This window comes from Raphanus sativus, chromosome 5 (assembly GCF_000801105.2).
Source record: "Raphanus sativus cultivar WK10039 chromosome 5, ASM80110v3, whole genome shotgun sequence".
Classification (NCBI taxonomy): Eukaryota; Viridiplantae; Streptophyta; class Magnoliopsida; order Brassicales; family Brassicaceae; genus Raphanus; species Raphanus sativus.
This window is the reverse complement of record NC_079515.1, coordinates 25,526,694-25,539,854: the sequence shown is the minus strand read 5'-3', so window position 1 is coordinate 25,539,854 and position 13,161 is coordinate 25,526,694. Positions and strand designations below refer to the sequence as shown.

General features: G+C 35.4%; 2 protein-coding genes across 2 annotated transcripts; both read left to right on the top strand.

Moving 5' to 3' along the window:
• Positions 1-584: 584 nt before the first annotated feature.
• Positions 585-1,937, top strand: LOC130512817 (putative F-box protein At2g02030). The gene is made up of 2 exons (XM_057011182.1): positions 585-1,079; positions 1,179-1,937. Exons 1-2 carry the CDS (start codon positions 635-637, stop codon positions 1,859-1,861), a joined length of 1,128 nt encoding a protein of 375 aa, XP_056867162.1. The 5' UTR covers positions 585-634; the 3' UTR covers positions 1,862-1,937.
• A 7,254-nt stretch (positions 1,938-9,191) lies between these two features.
• Positions 9,192-10,414, top strand: LOC130512819 (putative F-box/kelch-repeat protein At1g12870). Its single transcript, XM_057011184.1, has 2 exons — positions 9,192-9,655; positions 9,752-10,414. The coding sequence occupies exons 1-2, from the start codon at positions 9,211-9,213 to the stop codon at positions 10,240-10,242; spliced, it is 936 nt and encodes a 311-aa protein (XP_056867164.1). The 5' UTR covers positions 9,192-9,210; the 3' UTR covers positions 10,243-10,414.
• The last annotated feature ends 2,747 nt before the right edge of the window (positions 10,415-13,161 follow it).

Here is a 13,161-nt window from a genome sequence, read left to right as displayed (position 1 = left end):
GTTATGGGGATGATGAGCTAAGCGAACGAACGCTTCGCTAAGTCTGTGAGCATGATTATGAGAAGAAGGTGGTGGAATCACCAACAAAAGAAGAAGAAGAAGAAGAAGAAGAAGAAGAAGAAGAAGAAGAAGAAGAAGAAGAAGAAGAAGAAGAAGAAGGCTACTTAGAAAAAGATTGCTTGGACAGGAAGAAAAGATGCTCGAGATGAACGTGCATGTAGAAAAGCAACAAAAATAATAGTCAACTAATCGTTGAATTATATTTTAACTCATTTATTTTATATATGAATCAAGCAATCGATCACGTGAATTACAACATGTAACTAAATTTGAGAAGAAGATCAGTTGGTTCATGTGGCTTTAAGGTTTGATGTTAAATTTGTGTTAAGCAAATAAAAAACTAAATTTGATAAATTCAACGTTCATTACTATTTTAACCATAATAGCTCATTTATTTTATAAATGAGTTATGAGTCAAGCCCACCTAGTTACTAACTAACTAGTTTGGGTAATTAGTGGGGTGATTCGTGTACAACTCAGCCCATGTGGATATGAATTAGTTTAACCTAAATATAAGTAGAGTTGCGATAGAAAGAAACGTAACCCTAACTAAAGGTAGGTGGTCTAGCTAGCGATGGAGGGGAAGAGAAGAAGAGGCGTAAACATTCCACGTGATATAGTAGAAGAAATTCTGGTGAAGGTACCTGTGAAGTCTCTGGTGAGATTCAAAGTAGTGTCGAAAGAATGGAGAAGAAGCATAGAATCAACGTGTTTCATAGAGAAACACATAAGGTATCAGAAATCTCTAGGAGGAGCGACGATTCTTTCAACAGGAAGAAGAAGACGAAATTGTCTCGTTCTAGAAAAGCTGTTGATCACGCCTTGCAGTGGAAGCATACAGACTTGTCCATATCTACCCATCAAACCTTTTCGACCTACTTATGATTTCAAAGTCTCAGAGCCTTGCGACGGTTTGTTTTGTATCTATACCAAAACCAATGATCTTAAGTTTAACCTTGTCAATCCTGCAACTAATAGCCGCCGCATACTCCCAGATCCCATCTCTACCCTCGATGCAGGTACTTAAATATTAACTCAATCTCTATACTTTCAATTACTCAAAAACCCTTTTATATAAGTTCTTTTTTTGTTTATATAAATTTGGTTTGCTTTTGTAGTTTATGGGCAATCGATGTATTCGTTGCTAGGGATCGGAAGAGAGAATGGTGTGATTCCAAAGCATAAGCTATTATGGTTTTTCCAGTGTAATGACAAATTGGTGAATGAATTTACTAGGTGCAAGGTTTTGTCTCTTGACTCTAATAGTTGGAGATACGTAGATCCACCCAACTGTCGAATTTACTGTGACCAACCTATAATTCACTTGGATGGAGTGCTCTATTGCTTCAGCTTCAACCGCGAAGAGATGGGTTACGGCCAACCGTGCATCTGTAAACTACTAGCTTTTGATCTTCACACAGAGATGTTTCATAGTTTTTCTACTCAGGATTTGGAGTCTAGAGACTGCCGTGAATTAAGCATGTGTATTCTTAATCATCGTCCATGCATCTTCAAGAAACGTCTTGGTAATAACGACCTTCTCTTCAAAATTTGGGGTCTAGACATAAACAAGAGTTCATGGGAAGTTATGTATTCCATAGAATTTTCTTGTTTTCCGCCAGAATTCTACAATAGGTTCATCATTCCGGTGGCAACAATCAACGATCATGTTATCCTCTCAAACTCTCGTCGTGACATATGGGTATTCTACGGTTCCAAAACCCATATTTTTCCTTACAAATTTACTGCTAGTAAATACCATATGTCTTTTTTTGAGACACTGGTCTCTGTTTACCAATAAGTTTGGTTATTTGTATGTCTTGAATGTTTTAATAGACAAGTATTTTTTTATAAACAGTTGATGAGTTATTACTTAATCAAGTTACTGCCTAGTGGATTTGACTTTGTCCGAGGTACACCATGCTTTGTACATGTGTTCTAGAATTTATTTGCTTATAGTTCTCGTTGGTTTTATAGATACATAATTGTAATTTAATTAAATATATATACACATAGATTTGTTTTAGAAAAGTAGTAGGGGCACGTGCCCCCATAGTCAACCATGTATATACATAATTGTAATTTAACTAAATACTAGATTTTGATCCGCGCTTTGGAAGCGCGGAATATTTTACGATGAAAAATTTCACTAATAACTTAACAAATATTTTGGTAATTTTTAAAGAGTGTGTATTTAAAATATTTTTGCATTTAAATCAGTGTTTTTAAATTCAACCCGATTGTGATTATACCAGTTAATCCGGAGATCTGACAATTCAATTTAGGTTTTTAAAATATTTATTTTTAAAAAATCACTAAAACCCGAGACTAACCGATTGAACTGATGGATGACCGATATGTAATCTAATTGGATTTAAATTGAAATAGTTTCATATTTTGTAGTTTTATAATCCAAATTTTAAAGTTCATTATTTTGCAATTTATGAAATTATAACGTTTCTACAAAATTTTAAAGAGAAAATGATAGATATAAAATAACTAAGATTAATTATTGTATTGTTTGGAAACATTAATAGTAGTATAAAATATATTGTTTGGAAATATTGATAGTAGTATAAAGAAATAAGTATATTGTTTGGAAACATGGATAGTAGTATAAAGAAAGGAACATTAGTGATTTAATATAGGTTTAACTATAAAGTATAAATGTGTATTTAATTTAAAAACTTACAAAATAAATATTAGGTCCAACAGAATGTTTCTGTTTTAATAAGATAGATATAACTTAGCTCCCCCATTTTACACATACCAGGTCAAAGTTATGGACTACGTTTCAGTTCTAAACATTAAACGCTCACTGTCTTGCACATCGTGGAAGAGGGTGAAAGTCTTCCCCCTCCCTTACTTTGTTGTGATGTAAGTTTATAACTACATTTAATTCTACTCTTTAGTGCTAGAAAATATTAATATGTGTTTGTTTTAGTAGGAAGGCAACTATGGTCCTGGAGATGATATGCCTGGGATGTTTGTGTTGGTGGTGATGAGAATGAGAAGACCAAATCTTGAAACAACTTCAATTGGTCTCATCACCAATAACTCTCAGGACACATCATTTTTCAAGTTCACCAAGAAGGTACGCATCACCTAGGTTAGGAGGATGCAATATGTGGCCACATTAGTATCTATTTGAATAATGCTTACGCATCATTGTCGGAGTTTTATCTACTCTGCTATGTTTTCTTTAAAGAATCTTATAGATTATGTTAAGTTTTAACTAATGGTACATTACTCCCAAGTAACTGCGTATAGTGTTAGCAATAGCAGCGCGGCTCCGTTGAGGTCAGTGAGGAAGTTTTGGCTGCGGAGGTTCAGGCCGATGGTCAAAGGCAAGGAATGGAGATTTGTGGTCTTGTCTTTGTAAATATCACCATTCTATCGTACAAGGATTAGATTTGATCATACATGTCTATTACTTGTAACCGAATTAAAAAAAAAATCAAATGTAGAGGTCATGCATAGATCAGTCATTAATTATTAATAATTAATAATTGATATATATATATATATATATTAAATAAACATACAAATCATTGTATTAGTTATATGAAATGTTTTGAAAACCGGGCCGGACCGGCCGGTTGAACCGGTCCAACCGTGATTCGCTGAAGAAGCCGAATCCGGTTTGGTTTAAGACCCGGATTTTAGAAAAACTGGTAAAACCGGCTGAAAACCGGGAAACCGGTGATCCGGGTTAATTTTAAAACCCAGTTCTTAAAAATTAACATATAATTACATATTTTCTATTATTACTAGCTAAAATTTAATATTTTTATAATTAGTATTCAACATTACTATTTAATTGATTTTTTATTTTCTTAAGAAACAATGTAAAAAATATATATATTTTTTGACTCTCATATACTATCTTTATTTTGCTATATTCATAAAATTTGATATATTAGTTGTAAAAGTAAATAAATATGATAACTGTAACTGTAAATCATTTGCTTTTTTCTGTTTCAGTTCACGTTACTATTCAGTTTTTACTATATATATAGTTAGATTTATGTTTGTTGTTTATTTTTTAGTTAATAAAAAAGAATAGAGAATGTATTATATGTAGAAATAAAGTTTATAAAGTATAAATATATAATTATATATATTTATTTTTTCATAAATAGAAAACCCAGTTCGACCGATTGAACCGGTCCAACCAATCAACCAGTAGCTACACCGAGTCGGTGTCCAGTCCGGTTTTCAAAACATTGGTTATATGTCAAAATCTCGACTTTGATTATTAATTTTGTTTAGTTTTTAGTTGGGATTTACAAAACTGAACTTATCTTTCCTTTTTTTATATTGGACTAGAATCGATTGATGGTCATATAGTATTGTACATGTGTTCTAGAATTTATTTGCTTATAGTTCTCGTTGGTTTTATAGATACATAATTGTAATTTAATTAAATATATATACACATAGATTTGTTTTAAAAAAGTAGTAGGGGGCACGTGCCCCCATAGTCAACCATGTATATACATAATTGTAATTTAACTAAATATATAACTTTTTTGGGTTAAATTTGGTCTAAATATATAACTTAGCTCCCCCATTTTACACATACCAGGTCAAAGTTATGGACTACGTTTCAGTTCGAAACATTAAACGCTCACTGTCTCGCACATCGTGGAAGAGGGTGAAAGTCTTCCCCCTCCCTTACTTTGTTGTGATGTAAGTTTATAACTACATTTAATTCCACTCTTTAGTGCTAGAAAATATTAATATGTGTTTGTTTTAGTAGGAAGGCAACTATGGTCCTGGAGATGATATGCCTGGGATGTTTGGGTTGGTGGTGTTGAGAATGAGAAGACCAACTCTTGAAACAACTTCAATTGGTCTCATCACCAATAACTCTCAGGACACATCATTTTCCAAGTTCACCAAGAATGTACGCATCGCATAGGTTAGGAGGATGCAATATGTGGCCACATTAGTATTTATTTGAATCATGCTTACGCATCATTGTCGGAGTTTTATCTACTCTGCTATGTTTTCTTTAAAGAATCTTATAGATTATGTTAAGTTTTAACTAATGGTACCTTACTCCCAAGTAACTGCGTATAGTGTTAGCAATAGCAGCGCGGCTCCGTTGAGGTCAGTGAGGAAGTTTTGGCTGCGGAGGTTCAGGCCGATGCTCAAAGGCAAGGAATGGAGATTTGTGGTCTTGTCTTTGTAAATAGGGTGCAGAAATGCTTGAACTTTTGGTTTGTAGTAAGACTGGGATGTACTTGCTTGGTGGAGAAGGATGAGTGAAAGCAGTGAGAAGACCCTAGGATGAACAATTTTTTAATGTTTCGACTCTTGGGGATGCGATAGCGTGATGTGAGTTACTATAACTAACATTCATGTACATTTATAAAATGATATAGACATTGTCTCTCTTCATTTCTTTTTTCAATTCAGATTTAATATATCATGTAGATTTTGACTTTTGAATATGGATATCTGTGCGGGGAGGTTTTATCTGGCCTGTGTCGCAAAGCAGAACTCAGTGGTGCTCTGCGAGGTATCCGAGTAGCGAGAGGCAGCCCGAGAGTGAACCACCTGTTGTTTGCCGACGACACCATGATGTTTTGCAGCTCCTCCTCCGACTCTTGTGAAGCCCTGATGAACATTCTGCGAAATTATGAAGAAGTGTCAGGCCAGAAGGTGAATATAGCTAAATCATCCATCACGTTCTCTAAGAAAACACCGCAGGAGACGAGAGATAAAGCAAAAACAATTCTCGGTATCTCAACAAGGAGGAGGAGAGGGAAAGTATCTTGGGCTCCCAGAGCATTTTGGAAAGAGGAAAAAAGATCTATTTACCTCAATCATCCACCGTATCAGGCAACGAGCCTCCAACTGGTCTTCTCGCTTTCTCTCCAAGGCTGGCAAGTTAACCATGCTCAAGGCAGTCCTTACGGCCATACCTACATACACAATGTCCTGTTTTCAACTTCCAGTCAGTCTCTGTAAGAGGATACAGTCTACTTTGACTAGATTCTGGTGGGATGACTCGGAAGAAAAGAGAAAAATGTGTTGGGTGGCTTGGAGCAAACTAACAAAACCGAAAAAACAAGGAGGACTAGGATTAAGGGACATTCAATTGTTCAATCAGGCGCTATTGGCAAAAATAGCATGGAGAATCCTAACAGTGCCGCAATGCCTACTAGCTAGAGTGCTAAAAGGCAAGTATTGCCACAAGAGAGACTTTTTAGAGGCGCAAGTACCTGCAGCGTGCTCTCATGGGTGGCGCAGCATCCTCCATGGAAGGGATCTCCTAAAAGAGAACCTGGGGAAAGCAATAGGAAATGGTCAGAGCACTAGACTATGGAAGGATTCATGGATTACACTTGATTCACATACAAAGCCAATGGGACCAGTACATGAGGCCGCTCTTGATCTTAGAGTCTCGGACCTCCTAACAGATGATCTACAGTGGAACAAGAAAAGGATCGAGGAGTTCCTACCTGACTTTAGCGCCCAAATCCAGTGTCTAAAGCCGAGTACAAAAGGCGCTGAAGACATCTTTGTTTGGCACCCTCTACAATCAGGTGTTTACTCTGCAAAGTCGGGCTATAATGCAGTCGCTTCAAGTTCAGCACCAACTGAGGACGAGCCAGCAAGCAACCAAAACACCTTGAACGAAGAGTTCACCTGGATCAAAGATATTTGGTCAGTTAAAACCTCCCCAAAGCTGAAGCTGTTTCTATGGTCATTAACCCAAGGAGCCTTACCTATTGGAGAAAGCCTACAAAGGCGAGGGATTGTGACAGACGCTTTATGCCCTCGATGCAAAGAGATTGAAACCGCAACTCATCTGTGCTTCCACTGCCCTTTTGCCAAGCAGGTGTGGCAGCTCATCCCACTACTCAACCCAGTTCACATAGCTGAGAACGACGACCTCAAAACCAGCTTGACAGCCTGCCGAAAAGCGAAATGCCTTCCTCCCACAGGGATTACATGATCGATCACCTCATGGGTCTGTTGGAACCTCTGGACCGACAGAAACAAACTTATCTTCGAAGGCAGATCAGCAGACCCCAAGGACATCGCGACCAAGGCTCTAGCAAATGCAAGAGAATGGGAAACGGCACAGCAAATCCCTCAACGCCAACAACAGCAAATCCCTCCGATGATGGATCGCTTCCCTCAAAACGAACGGCACCCAACAACCCCTTTCTTCACCACCGACGCGGTGTGGGATGCATCGACGAAACAAGCCGGGCTCGCCTGGATCCTTCATGATCCTCACTCAGAAGCCCCTCGACAAGGAAGCCAGATCACAAGATTTGTCTTCTCCCCCCTTATGGCCGAAGCCCTAGCTCTCTTGAAGGGAGTCGAATCGGCAGCAGCCCTGGGGATCCCGAGGGTCACCTTTTACTCCGATTGTTCAACGCTCATCCGAGCAATAAACTCAAAGCAGCACCCCAAGGAGATCTTCGGACCGCTCCAAGACATCGATCGTTTATCGTCTGCTTTCTCTATCGTTTCTTTCCATCACTTTCCTCGTTCCCAAAACAGAAAGGCTGATGATTTAGCAAAATGGACCCTTAAGGCCCACTCTCATGTTGTCTCCTTTCACTAGGGCCTGTCTTTGGGCTGAACTCTCTTTTATTATTAATCTAAATCAGTATTTGCTCAAAAAAAAAAGAATATGGATATCTGTATAGCACCTTTACCAAGAAATTATTTCAGAATGCATAAATAATGTATCGATCACACTATTGTTGATGATGTTTCTGGTGACTACAAGTACTTCCTCGTAACTTTACTTGGTTCCACGATCCGATTTCTGTTTTATAATTTTGGCTTTGCTCCTAATCTTTTTCAATTTATCAATAAAACCACTTCAGCTAAACCAAAAAATCATCCAAATCCACAATTTTTATACTTTTTGAGTATTATAAAACCTTTAGTTGTCAATAACCCTGGGCTTGCGCGGAGCTCCACCCCTTGTTTTTCATAAATAAAAGGTCACATCTCTTTATTCAACAGAACAAGAGAACAAGCATCAATTCTTATATACTTTTTCATATATTTCATCTTCCTTTTAGCTTTCAAGTTTTAAGCAACGGATTCACGAAGCTATATTGTTGAGAGTTATGCTATTCTCTAGTCCACTATTCGATATCCACATTTTGAACCAGTGTTTTGCGATGATATACCAATATGCATGAACATATGTATACATCATACATGAGGTTTGCAGTATATATATATTTTAAATAAAATTACAAGAAAATCATTAAATTCGATAACCAGTTGATTATTTTAACACATATTAGAGACACCCCATTGGTAAATCTCTCAATTTGGGATTCTCACACAAATAAAATCAATATGTTAATGTTATTGAATTTTTGAATTTATGTTTAAATGTTTTGGGGAAGTTCAGCTATTTTAAAACAAACATGTGTCATGTGAGTTTCTAGTGAGTAAAAACATGTTTAAGAAACTATGATGCATTTTTCCGTTGGAGTTGCTCTTATATACTGATGATAAATAATATTGCGTGCGTGAATACTGTAGAGCATGTGCAAAAATGTTAACTTAGTAAAGTTATGGGGATGATGAGCTAAGCAAACGAACGCTTCGCTAAGTCTGTGAGCATGATTATGAGGAGAAGGTGGTGGAATCACCAACAAAAGAAGAAGAAGAAGAAGAAGAAGGCTACTTAGAAAAAGATTGCTTGGACAGGAAGAAAAGATGCTCGAGATGAACGTGCATGTAGAAAAGCAACAAAAATAATAGTCAACTAATCGTTGAGTTATATTTTAACTCATTTATTTTATAAATGAATCAAGCAATCGATCACGTGAATTACAACATGTAACTAAATTTGAGAAGAAGATCAGTTGGTTCATGTGGCTTTAAGGTTTGATGTTAAATTTGTGTTAAGCAAATAAAAAACTAAATTTGATAAATTCAACGTTCATTACTATTTTAACCATAATAGCTCATTTATTTTATAAATGAGTTATGAGTCAAGCCCACCTAGTTACTAACTAACTAGTTTGGGTAATTAGTGGGGTGATTCGTGTAAAACTCAGCCCATGTGGATATGAATTAGTTTAACCTAAATATAAGTAGAGTTGCGATAGAAAGAAACGTAACCCTAACTAAAGGTAGGTGGTCTAGCTAGCGATGGAGGGGAAGAGAAGAAGAGGCGTAAACATTCCACGTGATATAGTAGAAGAAATTCTGGTGAAGGTACCTGTGAAGTCTCTGGTGAGATTCAAAATAGTGTCGAAAGAATGGAGAAGAAGCATAGAATCAACGTGTTTCATAGAGAAACACATAAGGTATCAGAAATCTCTAGGAGGAGCGACGATTCTTTCAACAGGAAGAAGAAGACGAAATTGTCTCGTTCTAGAAAAGCTGTTGATCACGCCTTGCAGTGGAAGCATACAGACTTGTCCATATCTACCCATCAAACCTTTTCGACCTACTTATGATTTCAAAGTCTCAGAGCCTTGCGACGGTTTGTTTTGTATCTATACCAAAACCAATGATCTTAAGTTTAACCTTGTCAATCCTGCTACTAATAGCCGCCGCATACTCCCAGATCCCATCTCTACCCTCGATGAAGGTACTTAAATATTAACTCAATCTCTATACTTTCAATTACTCAAAAACCCTTTTATATAACCTTTTTTGTTTATATAAATTTGGTTTGCTTTTGTAGTTTATGGGCAATCGATGTATTCGTTGCTAGGGATCGGAAGAGAGAATGGTGTGATTCCAAAGTATAAGCTATTATGGTTTTTCCAGTGTAATGACAAATTGGTGAATGAATTTACTAGGTGCAAGGTTTTGTCTCTTGACTCTAATAGTTGGAGATACGTAGATCCACCCAACTGTCGAATTTACTGTGACCAACATATAATTCACTTGGATGGAGTGCTCTATTGCTTCAGCTTCAACCGCGAAGAGATGGGTTACGGCCAACCGTGCATCTGTAAACTACTAGCTTTTGATCTTCACACAGAGATGTTTCATAGTTTTTCTACTCAGGATTTGGAGTCTAGAGACTGCCGTGAATTAAGCATGTGTATTCTTAATCATCGTCCATGCATCTTCAAGAAACGTCTTGGTAATAACGACCTTCTCTTCAAAATTTGGGGTCTAGACATAAACAAGAGTTCATGGGAAGTTATGTATTCAATAGAATTTTGAGACACTAGTCTCTGTTTACCAATAAGTTTGATTGTATTGTATTTTTATGTGTTGATGCTTTAATAGAGAAACTAGATTTTGACCCGCCCTTCAAAGGGCGGGTATATTTTTTGTTTTATTTTTTTAACTTAATTTTTATATTTGTGTGTTTTAATCATATTTGTGGTTTTTATTGTAATGATATTTGTGTATAATATTTTTATTGTAAATGATTAGTAAGAGAGATTTAGTTTTTGTTTCAGTGTATAATTATATTAGAATTAATATTAATTTAATTTAATATAATTTTTGATAAATATATTAAATATGTCGAGTTGGATAATTATATACTTGTGCCATTGCAGTTCAGAAACTATTTTTAAACTTTATTCCTACAATTTACAACATATTATATTTTTTTTATAGTTACCTAATATAATTAGTCCAAGAATATTTGTATCCTAAAAACTCGACTCTGAATCGACCTGAAAATCAAAGTTTCATATTCAGTGTTTTGAAATCTGACCTATATCCGTTGTTAAATCGGCAAACCGGGTGATCCAAGATAAATCCGGTTTGAGTTTTGTAAAAAAAAAATATTTAAAAACTCAATAAAACCCGCAAAAATCACTAAAATCTAGAACCGGTTAAACCACTGGTTGAACCAATAGATAACTTTTACTTTTTTAAGTTTTTAGTTATGTTTGTAATTCAATTTTGTATAATTTTTAATAAAGAAGTTAGGTTTTTCAGTTTTGTTATCGAAAATTTATTAATAATGTTTTGCTTTTGGTTTTCTTTGAATTTGAATTTGAATTTTGTTATTCGCATAACACATATAAATTTTATGAATTTTAAGTCTTGATATTTAAAAACCCAATAAAACCCGTAAAAATAACTAAAACCCGGAAACCGATTACCGGTTAAACTACTTGTTGAATCAATAGATAAATTTTACCCTTTTTAGTTTTAATTATGTTTTTCAAATCTGTTTTGCATAACTTTTGATAAAAAAGTTAGATTTTTGAGTTTTGTTATCGACAATCTGTTAATAGTATTTTATTTTTTGGTTTACTTTAGATTTGAAGTTTAATTTTATTATTCACATTACATAAATAAATATTTTTGAATTTTTAAATCTTAATATTTTGTTAGATATCATAAATCTTAATTTGTTAAAAAAATATTTAAATAATATAAACTATGTTTGATATTTTATATGTCAAATGAAAATCAAAATATAGAAATTAAAATTAAATATTTTCTAAATATTAAACATAAAATACATACAAATCTAACCTATTATTTTGTGTTTTAATTGGAACGAACATCTATTAAATAAATAATATCTTTACTTAGACTTGAATCAAGGAATTAATTAACAATTTAGCTAAACTAAATACACCAATGTTATTTATATACGTATATGTACATGTGCGTTTTGTTTTGTCAACCGGTTTTATATTCTCAACCGTAATATAGTAGTCGACATTTTTTTGTTATATTGGTATTCCTTTAAATTAGGAACGTGGAGTAGACTTTTAGTGGTTATATTTATGGAATCGTAGAGACGTTATATTTTAGATGCAATTATAGTTTACTTTATGTAGTTATATTTTCAGTTATATTTTAATGCAATTTTTTTTTAAATTGGACATAACTTCATATCAATTGGACATGTTGAAGAATTAATAGAATATATATGTTGATGAGTATCTGACAGCCATGTTGATCCTTCCTATCTCTCAGAATATATTCACGGCTCATTCTCGAGTTCAGACAAGAATCAGCCTCAGCATACAAGATCATGGTCATATTATGGCACAATACACACAAAAAGAGCTGATAACCCTAACTAAAGGTAGGTGGTCCAGCTAGCGATGGAGGGGAAGAGAAGAAGAAGCGTAAACATTCCACATGACATATAGTAGAAGAGATTCTGGTGGGTATAGTGTGGTTCGTGGGCAAGGAGGGGCTATCATATCAGTATCCTTGACCAGATCTGAGTCTGGAATCTTAGAGAGCTACCAAACGTAGCAAGAGCTGTATGTGTCCCCGAAATAAAATCACAAAAATAGTCTTTTGTCATACCTGAAGAATATACCATACTGAAACAAGCAAGTACTGCGTAACGAGCTAAATACGCCTCCTATAATCCAACTTGAATCGAAAGAAGTCAAATCAAGGTAAAGCGAAACGGTAGGTTCTGAAGATGTAAAAGAAGCAGAAGAGAGAAGTTTCGGGCCTTTGTATAGCACTATAGCTAGAGCACCAGATATAGATACTATTGTGCCAATGACTTTAGCCTGACTAGCAGAGCTCTTTAACACTATCCGTTCAATCCTTCACGAGTCACCAAAGGAAGCACAAACACTTAACGTTAACACTATCAGACTTTATCTGTGTACAATACTTTCCCTAGAGAGAATCCAAAGAGAACAAGGTGGAACCTGAATACTAGCTATTATCATTATATCTTACAAGAATAAATTGATCATACATGTCTGACTACCTCCCTCTCCACCATTGCAGAAGTTCACAGTCATGTTTCCTCAGCTATTATGGCAGAAGCCATCGCTGTTCATCGTGCGGTCTCACTGGCCGTGTATTCAAACGTCCGATCCCTGGCGGTTCTATCCGATTCTCTATCCCTGATCAAGCTTTTGAAGAGGGGTGAGCATCAACCTGAACTGTTCGGTATCATATTTGATATCTATCATTTCATGTCTTTGTTTGATGTTATTTTTTTTAGTTTCATTTCTCGCAACTTTAATTCCGAGGCTGATTCTGTGGCTAAATCAGTTCTTGCTTTGTCTGTAACAAACTCTACCCATGGCGGGTAAACTAGTTGGTTTGAATGAATGAATTGCTTGTTTGATAAAAAAAAAATTGATCATACATGTCTAAGGGCATGGCCAACGGTAAAAGACTCAAATTGAG